Source organism: Artemia sp. Qi Xiang Cuo, chromosome 1 (genome assembly GCF_049724085.1).
Source record: "Artemia sp. Qi Xiang Cuo chromosome 1, ASM4972408v1, whole genome shotgun sequence".
Lineage (NCBI taxonomy): Eukaryota > Metazoa > Arthropoda > Branchiopoda > Anostraca > Artemiidae > Artemia > Artemia sp. Qi Xiang Cuo.
This window is the reverse complement of record NC_142794.1, coordinates 50112062-50138652: the sequence shown is the minus strand read 5'-3', so window position 1 is coordinate 50138652 and position 26591 is coordinate 50112062. Positions and strand designations below refer to the sequence as shown.

The 26591-nt window shown below is 30.7% G+C and overlaps 1 protein-coding gene across 1 annotated transcript in view; it reads right to left on the bottom strand.

Annotated features, from left to right (window-relative positions):
* LOC148956437 (uncharacterized) overlaps positions 1–26591 on the bottom strand; it is a 570204-nt gene that overhangs the window by 316629 nt on the left and 226984 nt on the right. Inside the window, 1 exon segment of the mRNA XM_089090886.1 lies at positions 26011–26280. Coding sequence (XP_088947012.1) covers positions 26011–26280 — 270 coding nt within the window.

Sequence of the window (26591 nt, the reverse complement as noted above, 5' to 3'; positions counted from 1 at the left end):
GGTTAGGGGGTTAGGTATTTAATATAATTTGTTCTACGCAGCCTGGTTTACATATTTTTTTTCTACAATATTATCATTATTTTTTGGTTTATTTCATTAAGATTAATATAACCTCACTTCTTTGAACGTTTTTCACTTAACATACAAGTATCTAGTGTTCCGTTTTGTCGGTGGTGTCACGTTGAACTTTTGAAACGTGAGCTTTTAAGTTAAAACAAAAATTTAAACTTTAAAAATTGGTTTAATACCGAACGAATATTCAAAAAAAGTTACTTATTGTTTTAATTAAACCATCCTTGTGTTTGAGACGTCGTTTGTAAAGAATTAATTAAAAACACTTTTTCTACAAAATAAGTTTTTCAAAGAAAAGCTAAAGCATAGATGAAGCTGACAGGCCTATAAAATTGTAACACCCAAAAGGCTCCTGTATCTCATTATCCCAAATATATGCATGCCAATTCAGTTATATTGTGTCGCAAATTTTTACACGTCAATCGCGAAATAGCATTATTCACCGCAAGCATATAAGGAGTCGATTTACTAAATTATTAAAATATTTTCAGAATATCTATTTAAACTTACGTCGAAAATCACAGCTAGCTCGCCAGATTCCTTCTCTCCTTCGGAATGTGGTGCGAGGCGAATTACAGTTGGTCTGATTGCATTCAATGATTCGATTAATCCTGTCTCGGTGTTATCCTGAGCTTCATCCAATTTTGCATGTTTTTGCTGTGATGGCTGATCAACAGCATTCTAAAATAAAAATCATTTTCAGTTTTCAAACTATTTAGCTTATGAGAGGGCACTGCCAATTCAATACCACAGTACCAAACTCCCAAAAGTTGAAAAAATGACACAATTTAATTAGCTAGTTTAATTCTTACTTATTCAGAATATTAATGGAGGGCACTGGGCCTTTCAATTCCATAGTATCAAACACAAAAAGTTGACAATTATAGATCTTTTTTTATGCAAAGCTTTTAAAAATTTATTCACCTAAATTAGGAACTACTTAAAATCACAGAAAAAAAGAAGAAAAGAACCTCCTAGACATAACTTAAACCAAAATACTATTAAGTATATGAGAGTGGTTACCTTCTAGTCGATATCTCACCCCTTTACTCTAAAGTTTTTTTTAGCACTTTCAAAAGAGGTCTCTATTCTAAATAACCAGCCGTTGTGATTCAAGAGTTCGTGCTTTGAACAAAATTTGAACTTTAGCGTAAAGAGCGAGGTATTGACTAGGGGTAAACTCCTTAATACATGTGATAAAAACATATAAATATAAAAGTTTCGTTATGTAAGTTAATTAGTAAGTTAATTCATAACTCAATTTTGAGAAAGCCATTTAGCCAACAAATTTGTAAAAATACTCTTAATCAGATGGTGAGAAAACATCCCTTTTCAGGTAGAAGAACGTAATGCGATTTGATTATTTTACTGGTGAAACTACCCGCCCTGTTTGAATATTAACACCCTTTTCAGGTGGAAAGATGAAAAGCGATTTGATTATTTTATAGCGAAACTGACTGGCCCTGTTTTGAATATTTACCGAAATTTGAAGAAAAAAAACAGGGACTTTTTAATTAGAATAGGAAGCTTTTTTGGAAGTTCTAACAGCTTTAGCGTAAAGAGCATGATATTGAGGAGGGGGTGACTCTTCATATTCGAATTAAATATGTCGAAACTAATATGCAAATTCAATTTTAATTTTTCATGTACAATGAGCCAAAATCGATGTGAACCTGCCTCTTTTTTTGAATATTTACTAAAATTGAAACACATGGACTGTTTAATTAACATAGGAAGCTTTTTAAAAGCGCTAACAGCACGGTGAAAAAAAGCGTAAGTAAGGAAGGTAAAGGAAATTCTTCCTTAACTTAATGGTGAGACAAAAATGGATTTCTTTTTTTATTATAATATAAGAAAATTTTACTCACCAGAAGTCGCTTAGAAGATTCCATATCTCTATCAATGTAAATGATCGTAAAATATAGATATCAATAAAATGAATGAAGTATTCAAACTGTATAAAATTATAATTTGAAACTTGATTTTATACTAAAAAAACTGACTTTATAAATACCTAAACAAGACACACTGGTTTTCTGACACGGATTTACCCTAAAAGGCATGTATACCATATATATTATGAAGTAGAAATCTAGTCTACATAAATTATGTCAGAAACTTGTCCTTCATAACATATTACGCAATTCCCAACTAGCACAGGATGGAAAATAGTCTACCCAAAGTATAATGCCATGTGAGAGGATACTCACTCTCTTTGAAAAGGTGTAGAGGCGTGAGCAAATGACATGGAGATTCCTAGGGGCGTGAGCAAAGTATAAGTTAACATACTACTCTCCTTCTCTCACTGTAAAAGTCTAAAACCTATTGCGGCATTGACGCTTTACTGAAAACGAATTGTATTACAAATATTTTCTTTTGTACTTAATATTGAAAAAAAAAATAAAATTAGTAACATTTGAACTGACGAGCTTTCAGCAATTAATATCATTAAACATCAAATATTCAGTTTAATTTACTAGTTCTTTCTAAAATTGTTCAAGACCCCTAAAATGATCCCCTTCATTAACTGTAAAACCCTAAATCCTAGGGCCTACTGCGTCATTGGCGCTTCACTGAAAACGACTCATATTACAAATATTTTATTTTCCAGTTCTTACAGCATTGAAAATGATAATAGCAGTGAAATAAAATCTTTGAACTGACGGATCTTTAAACAATTAGGCCTAATATCATTATATACCAAATATTCAATTTGATTTTGTTTATACTTTCCAAGACTGTTCAAGACACATAGAGTTTTTCTTATCCGACCTTTGAACTATTTTTAGCAAAATATCTATCTCAAAATTTTCATCAGATGGGTTTGGAAAAAGAATGCATGGGGAGGGGTGGGCTAGTTACCCTCGGATCTCTTTTGACTATTAAAAAGTGAACTCGAACTTTCATTTCCAAATCAAGTGAGCCCTTTCTGAAGTTTATACGAGCATCCCTTTCATAAGGACCATATATACCCCAGGGCATAAATTACAACACCTGCCCCCGTGCCCTGGGGGTTGTATTGACAACGGAGTTTTTGTTATCTGACTTTTGAACTATTTATAATCAAATGGCTATCTTAAAATTTTTATTGGATCCATTTGGGGAAAAAGGGGTGTGGGGGTGTAGTTTCCCTCTAATCTCTTTTGACTCTCAAAAACAGAACTAAAACTTTCAATTTCCAATCAAATGAGCCCTCTCTGAAGTTTTTACGAGCATTCCTTCCATAAGAACCATATATTCCCCAAGGACATAACTGACAACGTCTGTCCTCAGGCCCTGGGGGGCTTTTTCGACGCCGGAGCTTCCGTTATGTGGTCTTTGAACTAAGTTTTTTTAAATGGCTATCTCAAAGTTCTTATAGGATGGGTTTGAGGACAAAAAGGGTGTGGAAGGGGGGGGGGGGCTAGGTGCCCTTCGATCTCTTTTGACTTTTAAAAGTGAACTATCACTTTCCATTTCCAATCAAATGAGCCCTCTTTGAAGTTTATACGAGCATCCCTTCCATAAGAACCATATATGCCCCATGGCATAACTTATAATGCCTGCCCCCGGGCCCTGGGGGGTTGTGTCGACACAGGTGTTATTGCTATATGATCTTTGAACTCTTTTTAACAAAACACCTATCTCAAAATTTTTATCGGATGCATTTGGGAAAAAAGGGTGGGGGGGTGGTTACCCTCTAATATCTTTTGACTCTTAAAAAGTAAACTAGAAATTTCAATTTCCAAGTAAATGAGCCCTCTCTGAAATTTATACGAGCATTCCTTCCATAAGAACATATGCCCCCAGGGCACTAATTATAACGCCTGCCCCCGGGCCCTTAGGGGTTTCGTCAATACTGGAATTATTGTTATGTGATCATTGAACTATTTTAACAAAATGGATATCTCAAAATTTTTATAGGATGCATTTTGGAAAAAAGGCGTGGTAGGGCTTGTTGCCCTCATTTTGAATCTTAAAAAGGGCACTAGAACTTTCGATTTCCAATTGAATGAGCCTTCTCTAAAGTTTATAAGACGACCCCTTCCATATCAAGCGCCTCTGGAAAAAAAATAATAAAGCATTGGAGGCGTATAGCCTTTACTATAGGCAACGCTATAGCGTTAGTAGAGATGCCTTATTGACTCCGATCAGGACCACGTGGTTTATGGTTTTCTCACTGAGAATGGAAAAACAGTATTTTTCTCACTTGAAAAAACAGGAACTTTCTCACATTTATGGATGTTTTTATGGATGGTTATGTCTGTTTTATGGTTTTTGTCAGTGAGAATTTGAAAAACAGGAACTTTCTCACTTTCATGGATTATTGAGTCATTAATCAAATTGTCTCCGGGGAAGTTAATTAATGTCTGACAGATGACGTCAAGTTAATTACTGTCTTTGATGTATTTCCAAAGAAAATGTTTCCGGGGCAAAGTTTAGATCACACATGACAGCTGATGTCATGATTGATTGATTGACATGGAAGGGAAATTAATTTGTTGTTTCTAAAGAGAATAGATTCACATAAGGGAAATTAATGTGTTGTTTATAAAGAGAACTGTCTCAGAGCGAATGTTTAGATCTTAGCGATGAATTGTTTTAGCGCGGGAATCAGGTTCCAAATTAATTTGAAATGCGCCAGCGCAGAGATGCCAAAACAAAAGGAACACGCTGAAATTACGTTTAGGGATGATTTGGGCGAAACCGTTTTAGCCATTATAGGGAATTATTTCGGCGAAACAGTTAGAGCCATTTTAAAAGATGATTTAAAAGATGATTTTAGAAGAGAATTTGAGGGTAAAACTCTGTGGTCGTTATAATACACAAGTTGTATTTTAACAGTGTCGTGAGATCCCCTACCCCAACCCCAAAGGGTTCCGATCCCCCTACCCCAACCCCAAAGGGTTCCAATCCCTCTACCCCAACCCCAAAGGGTTCCGATCCCCCTACCCCAACCCCAAAGGGTTCCAATCCCCCTACCCCAACCCCGAAGGAAGCCCCCCGGTCCTCAAAGGTCCCCCAAGCTCCCAAAGGGCCCCCCGGACTACCAAAGGCCCTCCCCCGGTCCCCAAAGGTCCACCGGGCTCCCAAAGGACCAATCGACCCTTAAGGGCCCCCAGACCCCCAAAGGCTTTCCCCGGGCCCCCAAAGGCCCTCCCCCACTCCCCAAAGGTCCCCCGGGCTCCCAAAGGACCACCCAGCCTTCAAGGGCCCCCGGATCCCCAAACGCCCTCCCGGGTCCCCAAAGAGCCCCATCCCCCTTTTGTTAATACCTTTTTGTGCATTTGAGACACAGAAGGGTCCCCACATTTCAAAAGGCTTTATTATATTTTTTCAGAACAAGTTTTTTTCTTAATGTCCATCATAAACCAATTTTACAAGTTGAAGTAGTTATCTTTTTCACCACAACTTTACTTTACGACTTTTTGCACACCCCAAGATAAAGCAATACTTTTCAAAAGACATTTCAGAACAAGTTCCTTTCTTAATGTCATTCCTAAACCCATTTTACAAATTGAAGTACCCAACCTTTTTACACACAACTTTACTTTACAACTTTTTGCACACCCTCAGCATCAAGCAATACTTTTCAAAGGCATTTCAGGACAAGTTCTTCTCTTAATGTCCTTTTTAAACCCATTTTACAAGTTGAAGTACTTATCTTTTTCCACAGGTCTGTACTTTCCGACTTTTTGCATACCACAACACCAAGAAATACTTTTCAAAAGACATTTCAGGACAAGATTTTTTTCTTAATGTCATTCATAAACCAATTTTACAAGTTGAAGTACCCATCCTTTTCCTCACAACTTTACTATACTGCTTTTTGAATGCTCCAAGACCAAGCAATACTTTTCAAAGGCATTTCAGAACAATTTATTTTCTTAATGTCCATACTAAACCCATTTTACAAATTGAAGTACCCATCCTTTCAACCCACAACTTTACTTTACAGCTTTTTAAATGCTCCAACACCAAGCAATACTTTTCAAAGGGCATTTCAGAACAAGTTCTTTTCATAATGTCCATCCTAAACCCATTTTACAAGTTGAAGTTCCCATCCTTTTCACCCACAACTTTACTTTACAGCTTTTTGAATGCCCAACACCAAGCAATACTCTTCAAAAGGTATTTCAGAACAAGTTCTTTTCTTAGTGACCGTCCTAAACCCATTTTATAAATTGAAGTACCCATCCTTTTCACCCACAACTTATTTATAGGTAAGAGTTTGAAGTTTTACCTTAGAGACTTAGCTTAGAGTTTTAGTTTGGTTTAGTTTTAGTTAAAAGTTTAGAGGTTTTTTTTTAGCTTAGACTCTTAGCTTAGAGTTTTTGTTAGAGTTCTAGTTTAGTTTAGTTTTAAGTAATAGTTTAGAGTTTTTAGCTTAGAGTCTTAGCTTAAAGTTTTAGTTTGGTTTAGTTTTAGTTAAAAATTTAGAGTTTTTTTTAGCTTAGAGTCTTATCTTATAGTTTTTGTTAGAGTTGTAGTTTAGTTTAGTTTTAGTTAAGAGTTTTGAGTTTTTAGATTAGATTCGTAGCTTAGAGTTTTATTAAGAGTTATATTTTAGTTTAGTTTAGTTAAAGTTCAGAATTTAGAGTTTTAGCTTAGAGTCATAGCTTATAAATTTACTTAAAGTTGTAGTTTGGTTAAGTTTTAGTTAAGAGTTTCGAGTTTTAGCTTATAGTCTTAGCTTAGAGTTTTTGTTAGAGTTGAAGTTTATTTTAATTTTAGTTAAGAATTTGATTTTTTACCTTTTAGTTTAATTTAGAGTTCTAGTTTAGTTTACTTTTAGTTAATAGTTTAGTGTTTTTAGCTTAGAGTCTTAGCTTAAAGTTTTAGTTTGGTTTAGTTTTAGTTATGAGTTGTTTTTTTAGCTTAGTCTTAGCTTAGAGTTTTTCTTAGAGTTGAGGTTTAGTTTAATTTTAGTTAAGAATTTGATGTTTTACCTTTGAGTTTCAGTTATAGTTCTAGTTTAGTTTACTTTTAGTAAAGAGTTTAGAGTTTTTAGCTTAGAGTCTTAGCTTAAAGTTTTAGTTTGGTTTAGTTTTAGTTATGAGTTTTTTTTTAGCTTAGTCTTAGCTTAGAGTTTTTGTTAGAGTTCTAGTTTAGTTTAGTTTTAGTTAAGAGTTTAGAGTTTTTAGCTTAGAGTCTTAGCATAGTTTTTGTCGAAGTTCTAGTTTAGTTTAGTTACAGTTCAGAATTTAGAGTTTTAGCTTAGAGTCATAGCTTATAATTTTACTTAAAGTTGTAGTTTGGTTAAGTTTTAGTTAAGAGTTTCGAGTTTTAGCTTAGAGTATTAGCTTAGAGTTTTTTGTTAGAGTTCTAGTTTAGTTTAATTTTAGTTAAGAGTTTGATGTTTTACCTTTCAGCTTCAGATAGATTTCTAGTTTAGTTTAGTTATAGTTAAGAGTTCGAAGTTTTACCTTAGAGTCTTAGCTTAGAGTTCTAGTTTAGTTTAGTTATACTTAAGAATTTAGAGTTTTAGCTTAAAAGTTTCGAGTTTTACCTCAGAGTCTTAGCTTAGAGTTTTTTGTTAGAGTTCTAGTTTAGTTTAATTTTAGTTAAGAGTTTGATGTTTTACCTTTGGGTTTCAGTTAGAGTTCTAGTTTAGTTTAGTTTTAGTTAAGAGTTTGATGTTTTACCTTAGAGTGTTAGCTTAGAGTTCTAGTTTAGTTTAGTTTTACTTAAGAGTTTAGAGTTTTAGCTTAGAGTCTTAGCTTAGATTTTTTGTTAGAGTTCTACTTTATTTTAGTGTTAGTTAAGAGTTAAGTGTTTTTAGCTTATAGTCTTAGATTAGAGTTTATGTTTAAGTTTTAGTATAGTTTAGTTTTAGCTTATAATCTTATTTTAGAGTCTTAGCTTATAGTTTTTGTTAGAGTTGTAATTTATTTTAGTTTTAGTTAATATTTTAGAGTTTTTTTTGTTAGAGTTCTAGTTTAGTTTAATTTTATTTTATTGTTTTTTTTCTCGCATTAGAGTTCTTGCGGGTGTTTTAGTTTAGTTTAGTTTTAGCTATAAGTTTCATGTTTACCTTAGAGTCTTTGCTTAGAGTTTTAGTGAGAGTTCTAGTTTTGTTTAGTTTTAGTTAAATCTCAAAATTAGGAGTTCTGGAGAAGGTTCTTAGATTATTGGTAATATTAAAGGCATTTTGTTGTGATGTGTCATATATTAGATTATAGTTTTTTAGCTTAGTAGAGTTTTTTTTAGAGTTCTAGTTTAGTTTAGTTTTAGTTAATAGTTTAGAGTTTTAGCTTAGAGTCTTAGCTTAGAGTTTTTGTTAGAGTTTAAGTTTAGTTTAATTTTAGTTAAGAATTTTATGTTTTAACGTTTATTTTAAGTTAGAGTTCTAGTTTAGTTTACTTTTAGTTTAGAGTTTACAGTTTTTAACTTAGAGTCTTAGCTTAGAGTTTTAGTTAGAGTTCTAGTTTAGTTTAGTTTTAGTTAAGAGTTTAGAATTTTAGCTTAGAGTCTTAGCTTAGAGTTTTTGTTAGAGTTCTAGTTTATTTTAGTTTTGAGTTCTAGTTTAGTTTGCATATAGTTAAGAGTTTGGAGTTTTACCTTAGAGACTTAGCATAGAGTTGTAGTTTGGTTAAGTTTTAGTTAAGAGTTTCGAGTTTTAGCTTAGAGTCTTAGCTTAAAGTTTTTGTTAGAGTTCTAGTTTAGTTTAATTTTAGTTAAGAGTTTGATGTTTTACCTTTAGAGTTTCAGTTAGAGTTCTAGTTTAGTTTACTTTTAGTTAAGAGTTTAGAGTTTTTAGCTTAGAGTCTTAGCTTAGAGTTTTAGTTTAGGTTTAGTTTTAGTTATGAGTTTAGTGTTTTTAGCTTAGAGTCTTAGCTTAGATTTTTGTTAGAGTTGAAGTTTAATTTAATTTTAGTTAAGAATTTAATGTTTTAGTTAGAGTTCTAGTTTAGTTTAGTTTTAATTAAGAGTTTAGAGTTTTTAGCTTAGAGAATTAGCTTAGAGTTTAAGAGTTCGAGTTTGCTTAAGATATAGTTAAGTTAAGAGTTAAGAGTTTTTAACATAGAGTCATAGGTTAGAGTTTTTGTTAGAGTTATATTCTAGTATAGTTTTAGTTAAGAGTATAGAGTTTTATTTTATGCTAATAGCATAGAGTTTTAGTTAGAGTTCTAGTTAAATTTAGATTTAGTTAAGAATTTATAGTTTTAGCTTAGAGTCATAGCTTAGAGTTTTACTTAAAGTTCTAGTTTAGTTAAGTTTTAGTTAAGAGTTTAGAGTTTTAGCTTAGAGTCTTAGCTTAGAGTTTTTGTTAGAGTTCTAGTTTAGTTTAGTTATAGTTAAGAGTTTAGATGTTTTACCTTAGAGTTTCAGTTAGAGTTCTAGTTTAGTTTAGTTTTAGTTAAGAGTTTAGATGTTTTACCTTAGAGTCTTAGCTTAGAGTTCTAGTTTAGTTTAGTTTTACTTAAGAGTTTAGAGTTTTAGTTAAAAGTTTCGAGTTTTAGCTTAGAGTCTTAGCTTAGAGTTTTTTGTTAGAGTTCTAGTTTAGTTTAATTTTAGTTAAGAGTTTAGATGTTTTACCTTTGAGTCTTAGCTTAGAGTTCTAGTTTAGTTTAGTTTTACTTAAGAGTTTAGAGTTTTACCATAGAGTCTTAGCTTAGAGTTTTAGTTAGTTCTAGTTTAGTTTAATTTTAGTTACAGTTCAGAATTTAGAGTTTCAGCTTAGACTTAGAGTTTTAATTAGAGTTATAGTTTGGCTAAGTTTTAGTTAAGAGTTTTGAGTTTTAGCTTAGAGTCATATCTTAGAGATTTTGTTGAAGTTCTAGTTTAGTTTAGTTTTAGTTAATAGTTTAGAGTTTTAGCTTATAGTGTTAGCTTATAGTTTTTGTTAGAGTTGTAGTTTAGTTTAATATTATTTAATAATTTTATTTTTTAAATTTTAGTTTCATTTAGAGTTCTAGTCTAGTTTACTTTTAGTTTAGAGTTTACAGTTTTTTAGCTTAGAGTCTTAGCTTAGAGTTTTAGTTAGAGTTCTAGTTTAGTTTAGTTTTAGTTAAGAGTTTAGAATTTTAGCTTAGAGTCTTAGCTTAGAGTTTTGTTAGAGTTCTAGTTTATTTTATTTTTGAGTTCTAGTTTAGTTTGCATTTAGTTAAGAGTTTGGAGTTTTACCTTAGAGACTTAGCTAAGAGTTTTAGAGTTTTTTAGCTTAGAGTCTTAGCTTAGAGTTTTTTTGTTAGAGTTCTAGTTTAGTTTAGTTTTAGTTAAGAGTTTGGTGTTTTACCTTATAGTCTTAGTTTAGAGTTTTAGTTAGAGTTCTAGTTTATTTTAGTTTTAGTTAAGAGTTTAGAGTTTTTAGCTTAGAGTCTTAGTTTAGTTTTTGTTAGAGTTTTAGTTTAGTTTTAGTTAATAGTTTAGAGTTTTAGCTTAGAGTCTTAGCTTATAGTTTTTGTTAGAGTTGAAGTTTAGTTTAGTAATAGTTAGGAGTTTAGAGTTTTTATTAGAGCTCTAGTTTAGTTTAATTTTAGTTAAGAATTTGATGTTTTACCTTTGAGTTTCAGTTAGAGTTCTAGTTTAGTTTACTTTTAGTTAAGAGTTTAGTGTTTTAGCTTAGAGTCTTAGCTTAGAGTTTTTGTTTGAGTTCTAGTTTAGTTTAGTTTTAGTTAAGAGTTTAGTGTTTTACCTTAGAGTCTTAGCTTAGAGTTGTAGTCAGAGTTCTAGTTTAGTTTATTTTTAGTTAAGAGTTTAGAATTTTAGCTTAGAGTCTTAGCTTAGAGTTTTTGTTGAAGTTCTAGTTTAGTTTAGTTTTTGTTAATAGTTTAGAGTTTTAGCTTAGAGTCGTAGCTTAGAGTTTTTTTTAGAGTTCTAGTTTAGTTTAGATACCGTTAAGAGTTTAGAGTTTTACCTTCGAGTCTTAGCTTAGAGTTTTTGTTAGAGTTCTAGTTTAGTTTAGTTTTAGTTAAGAGTTTAGAGTTTTTTTAGTTTAGAGTCATAGCTTAGAGATTATAGTTAGAGTTCTAGTTTAGTTTAGTATCAGTTAAGAATTTACAGTTTTTAGCCTAAAGTCTCAACCTGGAGTTTTAGTTCGAGTTCTTTCTCAGTTTATTTATAGGTTATAGTTTGTATTTTTAGCTTAGATTTACTTATTAGTGCTTTTGTTAAAATTCTAGTTTGGTTTAGTTATAGTTAAGAGTTTAGAGTTTTTAGCTTAGAGTCTTAGCTTAGAGTTTTTGTTAGAGTTCTAGTTTAGTTTAGTTTTAGTTAAGAGTTTAGATGTTTTAGCTTAGAGTCATAGCTTAGAGTTTTAGTTAGAGTTCTAGTTTAGTTTAGTTTTAGTTAAGAGTTTAGAGTTTTAGCTTAGAATCTTAGCTTAAAGTTTTTTTTAGAGTTCTAGTTTAGTTTAGTTTTCGTTAAGAATTTAGAGTTTTTAGAATATAGTATTAGATTATAGTTTTTGTTCATGTCCTATTTTAGTTTAGTTTTAGTTTAGATCTTATTGTTTTATATTATAGAATTAGAGTAGAGGTTTATTTAGAGTTATAGTTTAGTTTTACTTAAGAGTTTATAGTTTTACCTTATAGTATTAGCTTAGAATTTTAGTTAGAGTTCTAGTTTAGTTTACTTCTAGATAAGAGTTTAGAGTTGTAATTTAGAGTTTTAGCTTAGAGTTTTAGTTAGGGTTTTAGTTTATTTTAGTTTTAGTTAAGAGTTTAGAGTTTTAGCCTAGAGTCTTAGCTTAGAGTTTTTGTTAGAGTTAGTTCTAGTTTAGTTTTAGTTAAGAGTTTAGAGTTTTAGCTTAGAGTCTTAGCTTAGAGTTTTGTTAGAGTTGAAGTTTACTTTAGTAATAGTTAAGAGTTTAGAGTTTTACCTGAGAGTCTTAGCATAGAGTTTTAGTTATAGTTTTAGTTTATTTTAGTTTTAGTTAGGAGTTTAAAGTTTTTTACCTTAGAGTTTCAGTTTAGAGTTTTTGTTAGAGTTCTATTTTATTTTAGTTTTAGCTCAGACCCATGAGTTTTTAGAAAACAGTCTTATTCTAAATTTTTAGTTAGAGTTAGTTTTTATTTTAGTTTTACTTAAGAGTTTAGAGTTTTTACATTATATACATATATTAGACTTTTAATGAGATTTGAAGTTTAGTTAAGTCACAGTTAAGAATTTACAGTTTTAGCTTAGAGTCATAGCTTAGAGTTTTACTTAAAGTTGTAGTTTAGTTAAGTTTTATTTAAGAGTTTCTAGTTTTAGGTTTGAGTCTTAACTTAGATTTTTTGTTAGAGTTGTGGTTTAGTTTCGTTTTAGTTTTTAGTTTAGAGTCTTCAATAATAGTCTTAGCTAAGAGTTTTAGTTAGAAGAAGGTTTAGTTTAGTTTTAGTTAAGAATTTAGAGTTTTGGCTTAGAATCATAGCTTAGAGTTTTAGTTAAAGTTATAGTTTAGTAAAGTTATAGTAAAGAGTATACAGTTTTACATTAGAGTCATACCTTAGAGTTATAGTTAGAGTTCTAGTTCAGTTTAGTTTTAGTTAAGAGTATAGAGTTTTAGCTTAGAGTCTTAGCTTATAGTTTGTGTTAAAGTTCTAGTTTAGTTTAGTTATAGTTAAGAGTCTCGAGTTTTTAGCTTAGAGTCTTAGCTTAGAGTTTCTATTAAAGTTCTAGTTTAGTTTACTTATAGTTAAGAGTTTAAAGTTTTAGCTTAGAGTCTTAGCTTATAGTTTGTGTTAGAGTTATAGTTTGGTTTAGTAATAGTTAAGAGTTTAGAGTTTTAGCTTAGAGTCTTAGCTTAGAGTTTTTGTTAGAGTTCTACTTTAGTTTAGTTATAGTTAAGAGTTTGGTGTTTTTGTTAGAGTTCTAGTTTAGTTTAGTTTTAGTTAAGAGTTTAGAGTTTATAGATTAGAGTCTTATCTTAGAGTTTTAATTATGGTTTTAGTTTTGTTTAGTTTTAGTTAAGAGTTTTTATCTTAGAGTCTCAGTTTAGAGTTTTTTTGTTGTATTTGTAGTTTATTTAATAGTCTTATATTATAATTATATTTTTAATTAGATCTATTTTTTATTTTATTTTTAGTTAAGAGTTTAGAGTTTATAGCTTAGAGTCTTAGTTTAGAGTTTTTTGTTGAAGTTCTAGTTTAGTTTAGAGTTTTAGCTTAGAGCTTAGAGTTTTCGTTAGAGTTCTAGTTTAGTTTAGTTTTAGTTAAGAGTTTAGAGTTTTAGCTTAGAGTCATAGCTTAGAGTTTTTGTTAGAGTTCTAGTTTAGTTTGGTTTTAGTTAAGAGTTTAGAGTTTTAGCTTAGAGTCTTAGCTTAGAGGTTTTGTTAGAGTTCTAGTTTAGTTTAGTTATAGTTAAGAGTTTGGAATTTTACCTTAGAAAGTTAGATTAGTGTTCTAGTTTATTTTATTTTCAGTTAATAGTTTAGAGTTTTTAGCTTAGAGTTTTAGCTTAGAGTTTTTGTTAGAGTTCTAGTTTAGTTTAGTTTTAGTTAAGAGTTTAGTGTTTTTAGCTTAGAGTCTTAGTTTAGAGTTTATGTTGAAGTTCTAGTTTAGTTTAGTTTTAGTTTAGAGTTTTAGCTTAGACTTAGAGTTTTAATTAGAGTTCTAGTTTAGTTAAGTTTTAGTTAAGAGTTTAGAGATTTTAGCTTAGAGTCTTTGCTTAGTTTTATTTAGAGTTCTAGTTTAATTTAGTTTTAGTTAAGAGTTTAGAGTTTTACCATAGAGTCTTAGCTTAGAGTTTTAGTTAGAGTTAAAGTTTAGTTTAGTTTAGTTACAGTTAAGAATTTACCTAGAGTCTTAGCTTAGAGTTTTTGTTAGAGTTCTAGTTTAGTTTAATTTTAGTTAAGAATTTGATGTTTTACCTTTGAGTTTCAGTTAGAGTTCTAGTTTAGTTTACTTTTAGTTAAGAGTTTAGAGTTTTACCCTAGAGTTTTAGCTTATAGTTTTAGTTAGAGTTCTAGTTTAGTTTAGTTTTTGTTAAGAGTTTAGAATTTTAGCCTAGAGTCTTAGCTTAGAGTTTTTGTTAGAGTTCTAGTTTATTTTAGTTTTAGTTGAGAGTTTAGAGTTTTAGCTTAGATTCTTAGCTTATATTTTATGTTCAAGGTCTAGTTTAGTATATTTTTTTTTACGATTGTAGAGTTTTAGCTTAGATTATTATCGTATAGTTTTTGTTAGAGTTTATGTTTTTTTTAGTAATATTTAAGATTTTATAGTTTTTTAGATTAGAGTGTTAGCTTAGAGTTTTTGTTAGAGTTCTAGTTTAGTTTAGATATAGTTAAGAGTTTGGAGTTTTAACTACGAGACTTAGCTTAGAGTTTTATTTTATTTTAGTTTTAGTTAAGAGTTTAGAGTTTTTTAGCTTAGAGTTTTAGCTTACAGTTTTTGTTAGAGTTCTATTTTAGTTTAGTTTTAATTCAGAGTCTGATGTTTTACCTTAGAGGCATAGCTTAGACTTTTAGTTAGAGTTCTAGTTTATTTTAGTTTTAGTTAAGAGTTTATAATTTTAGCTTAGAGTCATAGCTTTGAGTTTTGTTAGAGTTTTAGTTTAGTTTATTTTTAGTTAAGAGTTTAGAGTTTTTAGCTTCGAGTCTTAGTTTAGAGTTTTTGTTGAAGTTCTAGTTTAGTTTAGTTTTAGTTAAGAGTTTATAGTTTTAGCTTAGAGTCTTAGCTTAGAGTTTTTGTTAGAGTTTTAGTTTAGTTTAGTTTAGTTAAGAGTTTGGAGTTTTAACTTATTATCTTAGATTAGAGTTATAGTTAGAGTTGAAGTTTAGTTTAGTTATAGTTAAGAATTTAGAGTTTTTTATCTTATAGTAATAGTTTAGAGTTTTTATTAGAGTTTTAGTTTAGTTTAGTTAAGAGTTTAGAGTTTTATCTTAGAGTCTTAGCTTAGAGTTTTTGTTAGAGTTCTAGTTTAGTTTAGTTTTAGTTAAGAGTTTAGAATTTTAGCTTGAAGTTGAAGTTGAAGTTTAGTTTAGTCATAGTTAAGAATTTAGAGTTTTTAGCTTAGAGTCTTAGCTTAGAGTTTTTTTTGAAGTTCTAGTTTAGTTTAGTTAAGAGTTTAGAGTTCTACCTTAGAGTCTTAGCTTAGAGTTTTACTGTAGAGTTGAAGTTTAGTTTAGTTATAGTTAAGGGTTTAGAGTTTTATCTCGGAGTCTTAGCTTAGAGTTTTGGTTAGAGTTCTAGCTTTGTTTAGTTTTAGTTAACAGTTTAGAGTTTTACCTAAAAGTATTAGCTTAGAGTTTTATATAGAGTTCTAGTTTAGTTTAGTTTTAGTAAAGAGTTTTTAGTTTTACCTTAAAGTCTTAGATTAGAGTTTTAGTTAGGGTTGAAGTTTCGTGTAGTTTAGATATAGTTATGAGTTTATAGTTTTAGTTTAGAGTCTTAGCTTAGAGTTTTATTTATAGGTATTGTTTAGTTTAGTTTTAGTTAATAGTTATATCTTATAAGTTTAGCCTAGAATCTTAGCTTAGAGATTTAGTTAGAGATGAAGTTTAGTCCAAACTAACATAACCACAAAATAACACAATTTTTCACATAAATAAAAAACCCTTTGTTTAGTATTGAGTGGGTTAGAGATATGTTTTCTCACATTTTTTGTTAGGTTAGCTTAGGTTTGCTTATCATGAGCGCACACGATAAGCTAACCTAATATAACTGGAACAAAGTCGACATGGGGGATTTTCCGGCGAGTATGGTTAGGTTAGGTTAGATCTAGTTAGGTTAGGTTAAGTAAGGTTAGGTTAGGTTAGCCTACGTACACACACGTACGTAGGCTAGCCTAACCTAACTTAACCTAACTTGATCTAACCTAACCTAACCATACTCAACGGAAAATCCCCCCATGTCGACTTTGTACCAGTTAGATTAGGCTAGCTTATCATGAGCGCTCATGATAAGCTAACCTAATATAACCTAACTTAAACGTGGAGAAACCTAATATCTAACCTAACCCAACCAAATCTAACCTATGGTTTTGGTATTTCTATGCAATATTGTGTAAATTTGTGGTTATGCTAGTTTAGACTAAACTTCAACTCTAACTAAATCTCTAAGCTAAGATTCTAGGCTAAACGTCTAATCTATAGCTCTTAACTGAAACTAAACTAAACAATAACTCTAACTAAAACTCTAAGCTAAGACTCCAAGCTAAAACTATAAACTCTTAACTATAACTAAACTAAACGAAACTTCAACCCTAACTAAAACTCTAATCTAAGACTTTAAGGTAAACTCAAACTCATAACTAAAACTAAACTAAACTAGAACTCTATATAAAACTCTATGATAAGACTTTAAGGTAAAACTCTAAACTCTTAACTGAAAATAAACTAAGCTAGAACTCTAACCAAAACTCTAAGCTAAGACTCCGAGCTAAAACTCTAAACCCTTAACTATAACTAAACTAAACTTCAACTCTGAGTAAAACTCTAAGCTAAGACTCTAAGGTAGAACTCTAAACTCTTAACTAAACTAAACTAGAACTTCAACAAAAACTCTAAGCTAAGACTGTAAAATAAAACTCTAAACTCTTAACTAAAACTAAACTAAACTAGAACTCTAAGTAAAACTCTAAGCTAAGACTCTAAGCTAAACACTCTAAATTCTTAACTATGACTAAACTAAACTTCAACTTCAACAAAAACTCTAAGCTATGATTCAATGATAAAACTCCAAACTCTTAACTAAACTAAACTAGAACTCTAACAAAAAATCTAAACTATGACTCTAAGCTAAAAACTCTAAATTCTTAACTATAACTAAACTAATCTTCAACTCTAACTATAACTCTAAGCTAAGACTAAGCTAAAACTCTAAACTCTTAACTAAAACTAAACTAAACTAAAACTCTAACAAAAAGTCTAAGCTAGGACTCTAAGCTAAAAACTATAAACTCTTAACTAAAACTAAACTAAACTATAGCTTCAACAAAAACTATAACCTAATAAAATTAGCTAAAAACTCTAAAATATTAACTAAAACTAAAATAAACTAGAACTCTAACAAAAACTCTAAGCTAAGAGTCTAAGCTAAAATTATAAACTTTTAACTAAAACTAAACTAAACTGGAACTCTAACTAAAACTCTAAGCTATGACTTTAAGGTAAAACACCAAACTCTTAACTAAACTAAACTAGAACTCTAACAAAAACTCTAAGCTAAGACTCTAAGATAAAAAACTCTAAACTCTTAACTAAAACTAACCTAAACTAAAAATCTAAGCTAGGTCTCTAAGGTAAAACTCAAAACTCTTAACTATATCTAAACTAAACGAGAACTTTAAAAAAAACTCTAAGGTAAGAATCTAAGCTATAACTCTAAACTCTAAACTATTAACTAAACTAAACTTCAAATCTAGCAAAAACTTTGAGTCTAATCTAAAAATCTAAACTCTTAACTAAAACTGAACTAGAACTAAAATAAAAACTGCAAGCTAAGACTCTAAAATAAAAACTCTAAACTCATAACTAAAACTAAAATAAACTAGAACTCTAACAAAAACTCTAAGTTAAGACTCTAAGCTAAAATTCTAAACTCTTAACAAAAACTAAACTAAACTAGAACTCTAACTAAAACTATAAGCTAAGACTCTAAGGTAAAACACTAAACTCTTAACTAAAAGTAAACTAAAATATTACTCTAACTGAAGCTCAAAGGTAAAACTTCAAATTTTTAACTAAAAGTAAACTAAACTAGAAATCTAACAAAAACTGAAAGGTAAAACTCTAACTTAAAGTAAACTTCAACTCTAACTAAAACTATAAGCTAAGACTCTGTGGTAAAACTCAAAATCTTAACTAAGACAAAATTCAACTAGAAATCTAAAAAAAACTAAGCTAAGACTCTAAGCTAAGATCTCTAAACTCTTAACTAAAACTTAACTAAACTAGAAATCTAATTAAAACTCTAAGTCTAAGCTAAAACTCTAAACTAAAACTAAAATAAACTAGAACTTCAACAAAAACTATAAACTAAGACTCTAAGCTAAAAACACTAAACTCTTAACTAAAACTCAACTTAACTAGAACTCTAACAAAAATTCTAAGCTGAGACTCAGCTAAAACTCTAAACTCTTAACTAAAACTTAATAAAACTAAACTAAAAATCTAATCTATGTTTATAAGGTAAAACTCCAAACTCTTAACTATAACTAAACTAAACTAGAACTCTAACAAAAACACTAAGCTAAGACTCTAAGCTAAAACTCTAAACTCTTAACTAAAACTAAACCAAACTAGTACTCTAACAAAACTCTAAGCTAAGACTCTAAGCTAAAACTCTAAACTCTTAACTAAAACTAAACTAAACTAGAACTCTAAATAAAACTCTAAGTCTAAGCTAAAACTCTAAACTAAACTATAACTACAACAAAAAACTATAAACTAAGACTCTAAGCTAAAAACTCTAAACTCTTAACTAAAACTAAACTAAACTAGAACTCTAATAAAAACTCTAAGATAAGACTCTAAGCTAAAACTCTATACTCTTAACTAAAAATAAACTAAACTAAAACTCTAAGCTAAGTCTCTAAGGTAAAACACCCAACTCTTAACTATAACTAAACTAGAACTCTAACAAAAACTCTAAGCTGAGACTCTAAGCTAAAACTCTAAACTCTTACGTAAAACTAAACTAAACTAAAACTCTAAGCTAAGTCTCTAAGGTAAAACTTCAAACTCTTAACTATAACTAAACTTAACTAGGACTATAAAAAAAACTCTAAGCTAAGACTCTAAGCTAAAACTCTAAACTCTTAATTATAACTAAACTAAACTAGTACTCTAACAAAAACTTTAAGCTAGGACTCTAATCTGAAACTCTAAACTTTTAACTAAAACTAAAGTAAACTATAACTCTAATTAAAACTTTAAGTCTAAGCTAAAATTCTAAACTAAACTAGAACTTCAACAAAAAACTCTAAACTAAGACTCTAAGCTAAAAACTCTAAACTCTTAACTAAAACTAAAGTAAACTAGAAATCTAATAAAAAATGTAAGATCAGACTCTAAGCTAAAACTCTAAACTCTTAACTACAACTAAACTAAACTAAAACTCTAAGCTAAGTCTCTAAGTTAAAACACCAACCTTTTAACTGTAACTAAACTAAAATAGAACTCTAACAAAAACTCTAAGCTAAGACTCTATGCTAAAACTCTAAACTCTTAACTATTACTAAAATAAACTAGAACTCTAACATAAACTCTAAGCTAAGACTCTAAGCTAAAACTCTAAACTCTTAACTAGGAGTAAACTAAACTATAACTCTAACAGAAACTATAAGCTAAGACTCTAAGCTAAAAACTCGATACTGTTAACTATAACTAAACTAAACTAGAACTCTAACACAACCTATAAGCTAAGACTATAATCTAAAACTCTAAACTCTTGACTAAAACTAAACTGAACTAGAACTCTAACTAAAACTCTAAGCTATGACTCTAATGTAAAACTCTAAACTCTTAACTATAACTTTACTAAACTATAACTTTAACTAAAACTCTAAGCTATGACTCTAAGCTAAAACTCTAAATTTTTAGCTATAACTAAAATAAACTAGAACTCTAACTAAAAATCTAAGCTAAGACTCTAAGATAAAGCTCCAAACTCTTAACTTAAACTAAACAAGAAGTCTAACTAAAACTTTCAGGTAAGACTCTAAACTAAAACTCGAAACTCTTAACTAAAACTAAACCAAACTTCAACTTTAACTAAAACTCTAAGCTAAGTCTCTAAGGTAAAATTTTAAACTCTTAACCAAAACTAAACTAGAACTCTAACTAAGACTCTTAGCTATGACTCTATGCTAAAACTCTAAACTCTTAACTAAAACTAAACTAAAATAGAACTCTAACAAAAACTAAGCTAAGACTCTAAGCTAAAAAACTCAAAGCTCATAACTGAAACTAAACAAAAACTAAAACTCTAAGATAAGACTCTAAGCTAAAACTCTAAACTCTCAACTATTACTAAACTAAACTTCAACTTTAACAAAAACTCTAAGCTAAGACTCTAAGCTATTGGGCCGAGGGCTTCCTTCGGGGTCGGGGTAGGGGGATCGGGGCCCTTTGGGGTTGGGGTAGAGGACGTCACAACACTGTTTAAATAGAACTTGCGTATTATAACGACCACAGAGTTTCATCCTCAAATCCTTTTCTAAAACATCTTCTAAAATCATCTTTTAAAATGTCTCTAACTGTTTCGCCGAAATAATTCCCTAAAATGTTTAAAACGGTTTCACCCAAATAATCCCCTAAAAGTAATTTCTGCGTGTTCCTATTGTTTTGGCATCCCAGCGCTGTCACATTTGAAAAGTTCTAGGAAATCCTTTCCCGCGTTAATCTCTTCATCTCATAAATGTTCCTAGCTACACTATTAAGGTTTCGTTAGAATATCAATTTATCTCTCCGACTTAAAGATCAGTGAAGCCGTATTTAAAAATAGAATTTCTATCTCTTTAGACTCCCACATAATTCCAAGATAACAAGTGATGTCATTTCTAATTCCTGACACTAAAGATCAATGAAGTCCTATTTAAAAATAGAATATTAATTTTCCTCTCTGACCTAAAGAGCGTTTATCCTTCAGAATTAAGATCAATGAAGCCATATTTATTTCTTTATTCCCCTTTTCGTAAATCAATAATTCCCCTTGCGATTATGTAAATCAAGTTCTCAGAAATTCTCTCCCCTTTCGTGAATCAATAATTCCCCTCGATTATGTAAATCAATTTCATCGAAACCATAAACATCCATCAAAGTGAGAAAAATCCTGTTTTTTTCATTCTCACTGACAAAAACCATGAAACAGAAATAAATTGCTGTTAACATCCATGAAAAACATCAAATAAATTGACCTAAACTCATAACCGTCTAAGAAACGTCCATAAAAGTGAGAAAATTCCTGTTTTTTCAAGTGAGAAAAATCCTGTTTTTTCATTCTCAATGACAAAAACCATAAAAACATGCATAAATTATGTTCGCGTCGGAGTCAATAAGGCCTTTCTACTGTTTCTGTTCGTTTTATGTTTTAATGTTGCTCCTTACTTTCAGTCGAGTCGAAAAAACATGTTTTTTTTATTTAATTAGCATTAAAACTACAGACTCGCTTTTGAATTTGTATCACAACTTGAAATTTTCTGTTTTATAGAGATAAATAACTGGGTTTCCAGAGTTCATATCACGGTTGATATGTTCTTCATTTCGAGTAATACTAGGTGAGACCAAGATACCACCTGATAAATCAATCCATTATTTTGAATGCTACTTAATGACTTTAAACATATTATTTTTATGCCCAAGTTCTTAAGATAATTTTAATTGTATACTGAAAATTTTATATATCACAGCTCCTGTAAGACTATGAAAAGCGATATAGATTGGTCTGTTGTTTTGAGGCCACGCACTTACTTTTGACTCCTAAATTAATATTCTTATTTTTATACTTGGTTTGTGTTTTCAGTAAAGTGCTACTTTTCTGTAATCCTACGAACATAGGGAAATATCACCAGTTGATTTATTTGCACTAGTTTTATTGATATATGCTAGATAGGCTGTGAAACAATAATCTTTGTTTGATTTATGTTTCAACTTCACTTTTTATTTCCCTCGGAAAAACTTTGATTTTTTAAAATTAATCTTTGCTCGTTTTGATTAAAAATTTTTGTAGAAACAACACTGCCATGATCTTTTTTATTTATGCGGAATAATTTCTGTTCGCTTTAAGCTTTTATGTTGCTCCTTAGTTTCAGTTGAAAACTTATTTTTTATATAATTTCTGATCACCTCCAATCTATGGGAGATAAGACATCTCAACCCTTATTAAGGTGCTGAACGAAGAAGTCGTAAAAGGAAAAAAATAAGTTTAGAGTGGGAGAAAAAAAAAATCAAAACATAGTGTCGTTTCTTTTTATAAATTTTTTTTAAAGAAGAAACAGGTCTTTTATTCTTTGTTTTAAAAAATTAAATTTAGCAGCACACAAGAAAGTAGCTCAAGGCGAGTAGCTTCGACACAAAACTTAACTAAGCGGACAGGTTTGCATATCGACATGCTTGTGGAAAATTTTGCTAGGTCAGCAGAAATGTGCACTTAGGCTTAGGGAGTTATTTAACCTGACCCTAAATAGAAAAGCAACTCATTAGAAATGAATTGAAATTTCAAAAAAAGAGCATTTCTTGTGTAGGTACAATAAATGGTATTATAAATTAAGTTTGTTTTGATTTAAAAAATTTTGGGAAGAATTCTCCTACAGAACTGTTTTCATTTATCTTTCATCCTCTTTGGATGCACAATCTTACGTATGGAGAAAATATTGCGGTGGAATTGTCAAGTAAATAATTTGAATAAATAAATACAACAATAAGTACTCATTCTTTTAATATACAACTTTGAGTGGTTCCAGAACCACATGCCTACACTTCTCCAACTACTATGTGGCAAGGGGTTGAGGTCAGGGGCGTAATTTGCTATGAGGCAGAGGGGGCAACTGCCACTACCATACCTCATTTTTCACCTACCCCAGTTTCCCCCCAGCTGAAACTTAGTTCTCCAAAAATGTGGTCAAAACAAAGCCTAAATAATTCAAGCATCCATTGAAACAGGTCAGTTTTCTTTAGCACATCTTTACCTTTTTTATTACTATATGACTGGTTTTTCACTTTTCTCGGTCGTTTTCATTTGATTTGGGAACATTTACTCCAAATTCACCCCCTCCCACAGCATTTTGACAAAATTACGCCGTTCGTTGGGGTATGGATTTAGTGATCTTCTAAGAATGGCGTTGCAAACCATGAACTGGATGACCTTTATTCCTTTTTGAATCAAAATGCTTGACAACAGGCACGCACCCATGAAGGGGGGGGGGGAGCTAAAAGGGCTGTATTCCCCATCAAATAAAATATTATATTCTGCATTTAAATCTTATTTAATCTGCTCGGTTTTATCATTCATTCCTTAGTCCGTACTGAAAACTTGCATCCAAAGAGCTAAAATAAACTAAAAGTACTGCCTTAAAATACCTTTTATCTAAGGAATTTTTAAACTTTTCTGTTGGTTGGCCCAGGGACCCCCGGTCAGTCCCCCAACCCCCCTTATTATTTTCTGAGTGCGCCACTGCTTTACAAAATGCCTTCCCGGGACATAGTTTAAGTGTAGTCTTAGACATCAAAAGTTACGCGCCTGAGAAAATTTGCCTTATTTTCGAAAAAAAGGGAAACAACCCCTAAAAGTCACAGAAATTTAATGAAAATCACACAATCAGATTCAGCGTATTAGAGAACCCTACTATAGAAGTTTTAAGCTCCTATCTGCAAAAATGTGGAATTTTGGGAGGAAAAATAGGAGGGGGCCAAATTAAATACAAAAACTAGTTTTTTTTAACTGAAAGTAAGGAGCGACATTAAAACTTAAAACGAACAGAAATTATTCCGTATATGAAAGGGCCTGTCCCCTCCTCAACGCCTCGCTCTTTATGCTAAAGTTTGATTCTGTGACACAACTTTATTTTTTAAAACAATATAAAGCTACGCGCGTAGACATTGCATTTCGGCTGTGTAAAGACAAAAAAAATTTTGTCAGCTGACAGGTTGTATTTGGTTAAACCGTGTGACAAGATAAAACAACAGAAAATGAGAATGAATAAGCAATAAAATGGTAATTATTTACAAAGAGTGAATAATATTATCATATAAATCAAGTTGACTTTCTTTTTAACTGACGGCTGCTCATTATCAACTGTATTTCTACAGTGCATAATTATTTTATGCATCCTACGAGCGTGCGTCATCAATGAAGTACGAAAATCCTTCACTCGCAAGTGCATTCTCGGTGCATGTCTCTAAGGGAAGGTATTTTTGCGATACAACGCACCAGGAGGGATCTAGGGCTAGCTAGTTAATACGAATTTTAGAGCAAAGACATTTCAACTCTCGCACATTATTCGCTATCCCATTCGGCTTCATTCATTCCATTCGATTCACCTTTTTTTTTTTTTAAAGCAAATAGTTCCTAATTTAAGAAATATAGAGGCTAAATCGAGCAAATTCATAGAAGAGACAGCAGGGAAAAAATAAGAGAAGAAGATTGGTGGTTTTTGTAGTTAATAAGCGAATCATCTGGTGGAGACAGGATCTAGGTTTTGCGTGTTTATCTATTAGCTGAGACACAGATGATGTTCTAGAGTGCATTATAGAATAGTTAATTAAATTGGCTTATAAATTTTTTATTTAATGTGAAGGCAAAACTTCTTTTGAGTAACCTTTTCTTTAGGGAATATTCTTATGTGTGTACACCATTGCCTTAACAGTGACATTTTCCAAAACATAAAAAGTGGATATTTGATGCTTTTCAGTACTTACGCGGGGCTCTCACGGCGTCAATACAGTTAATTAAGTTTTTCTTGAAAGTGCGAACCATAAAGTTTGTCCCACTCATACACGGATTTCACCTTATTGACTTTACAGCAATTTTTCATAGAAAGTAACTAAAATAGTCAGACATGGAGCCTTTTAAGAATTTTTTTTCAATAAATGAAAATAATCTTTGCGTAACCCTTATTCTTTTACCAAGCAAAATATTTCAACAAGTATACACTATTATATTCGTAGACACTAATTTGTATGTTGTATATTTGAAATTTTCCACACGTCTTTTGCTATTAGTTGAACTTTGCAGACTTTCTTGAAAAAGTTAAATAAAGTTCAACTTTGTTCCGACAGCAATAAAGTCAACAAAGTTATGCGAAGAAAACGGTTTATTAACTTTGTGGACAGCTTTATTAAATTTATTGACGCCGTGGGAGCCCCGCATTAGGGGTCCTATACGCACTTTCATGGAGGAAGTGAATTCTTAAGACTTAAATAATTATTAAATATAAATTAATTATTTATGTTTATAAATAATTATATCACTTTAATAATTATATCATGTATGCGTGTACCTAAATGAAATAGCTACATTAAACGAGCTATGGAAAAAAGAATGAGATATAAAAAAAAAACTTTAAAAAAATTGTTCAGTTTAATCAGCAAATTTAATTTAGTAATCAGAAGGAAATCACCAAAATTTGGCATTCCAAAGTTTTAAGCAAATACACACATTAAATAATAATGGTTGATTAGAAAACAGAAAAAAATCGCAATAACGGGACTTAATTTTATGTCCCCAGTGAAGAATTCGATTTTACAACAATCTTACAACTGAAGCTTTTACCGCAATGACATTATACTTGATAACTGATTTCATTAGTTTCAGATAAATCCATTCGAGTCAGATTTTCAATATTACTTAGAATAGTCCTTAGAAAATAATCTAAATTTGCTTAAAAAGGTAAAATATTCCCACCTTCATATCCCTCTGACGTACTTTGAACGTATTTTTCAGTCTAAAAAATTTAAAGCAAATTTAAAAAAACATAAATGGATAGATGAGTAGGGTTGAATCTCAATTATCAAATGATACCAAAGTTATCGATTGCTTGAAATATTAAAACTTAGGACCACAGAAAAATAACAAACTAAAAATTTCTTTTGAATTTTCCGCAGATCCAGGCTCTGTACTTCAAGAATTTAAATTACATATTCATTGAAATAGATGGAGTGGTGGAATATAATTGAAGGACTTACGACGACCTGAATGATGTAACATACTATAGCCAAAGAGTTTAGTCATGACGCAGCTAAGGCTGAGTGGTCAAGGCTTCGATATAGTTTTAAATGTTGTAGATTTGGATCACTTTTTCATGGCAAGTTTTTCTTTCGTTTGAAAAGTTGATTATATGTTATCTGTACTTATAATTAGATGGCATAGAGCCCAGATGGAATACATTGTGCTCAATTATTTGTTCTAAATTGTTAAATATTTGTCTTAAATCACACTGTCTTAAAATTATGGTATAAAAATGGTGTACACTCCTATTCCCTAGAACTATACTGGGGAAAATGGCTTTAGAAGACTCTTTACAACCCAAAAATGAAACATTCTTATACGAGTGGTTCGTCGTTTCACTCAAGTATTAAATAGTTGAACAGACTACCTTGACCTGATTCTGTCTCTCTTGCAGCGGCTTACTTTCAAAACCAAGTGGCTGTTGATTCTTTATGAGTTTTAATCGCTCATTAATCCATTCTTCAATTGAACGTATCTCAGAATTGACGTCATTGAGTCCTTGTTTAGTCATTTGGGCAAGATTCTCCTTACGTTGTATTCTTTTTTCCGTGTCAGAAAGTCTTCTTTCCGCAGTATGCAAATTTTCTTCTACTTGTTGTACGTCTAATGACCCTAACATCGGTAAAATTTGGCTTGCCTACAAAGTATAAATTTTATGATTTTGCTTTTCTTTTTGCTGATGAAAATGAATACTCATTATAATTATCTTGTACTTAATCAAACGATGCTGCTGACATAAGAAAAAACAGCAAAAAGACACTAGTTATTCTTGGATAGACCTGAGTGGTGAAGACAAAAAAGATCCAAAATAAAACAAGTCACCAGCCGTTAAATGAAAAGGCACAGGTCAACTGCTTTCAAACTTCTATATCACACTATAGTTGAGTGTATTGTGCAGAATTAAATGTTTCAAAAATCGAGTTGAAACAGAGATAGCTTCTGATTTTT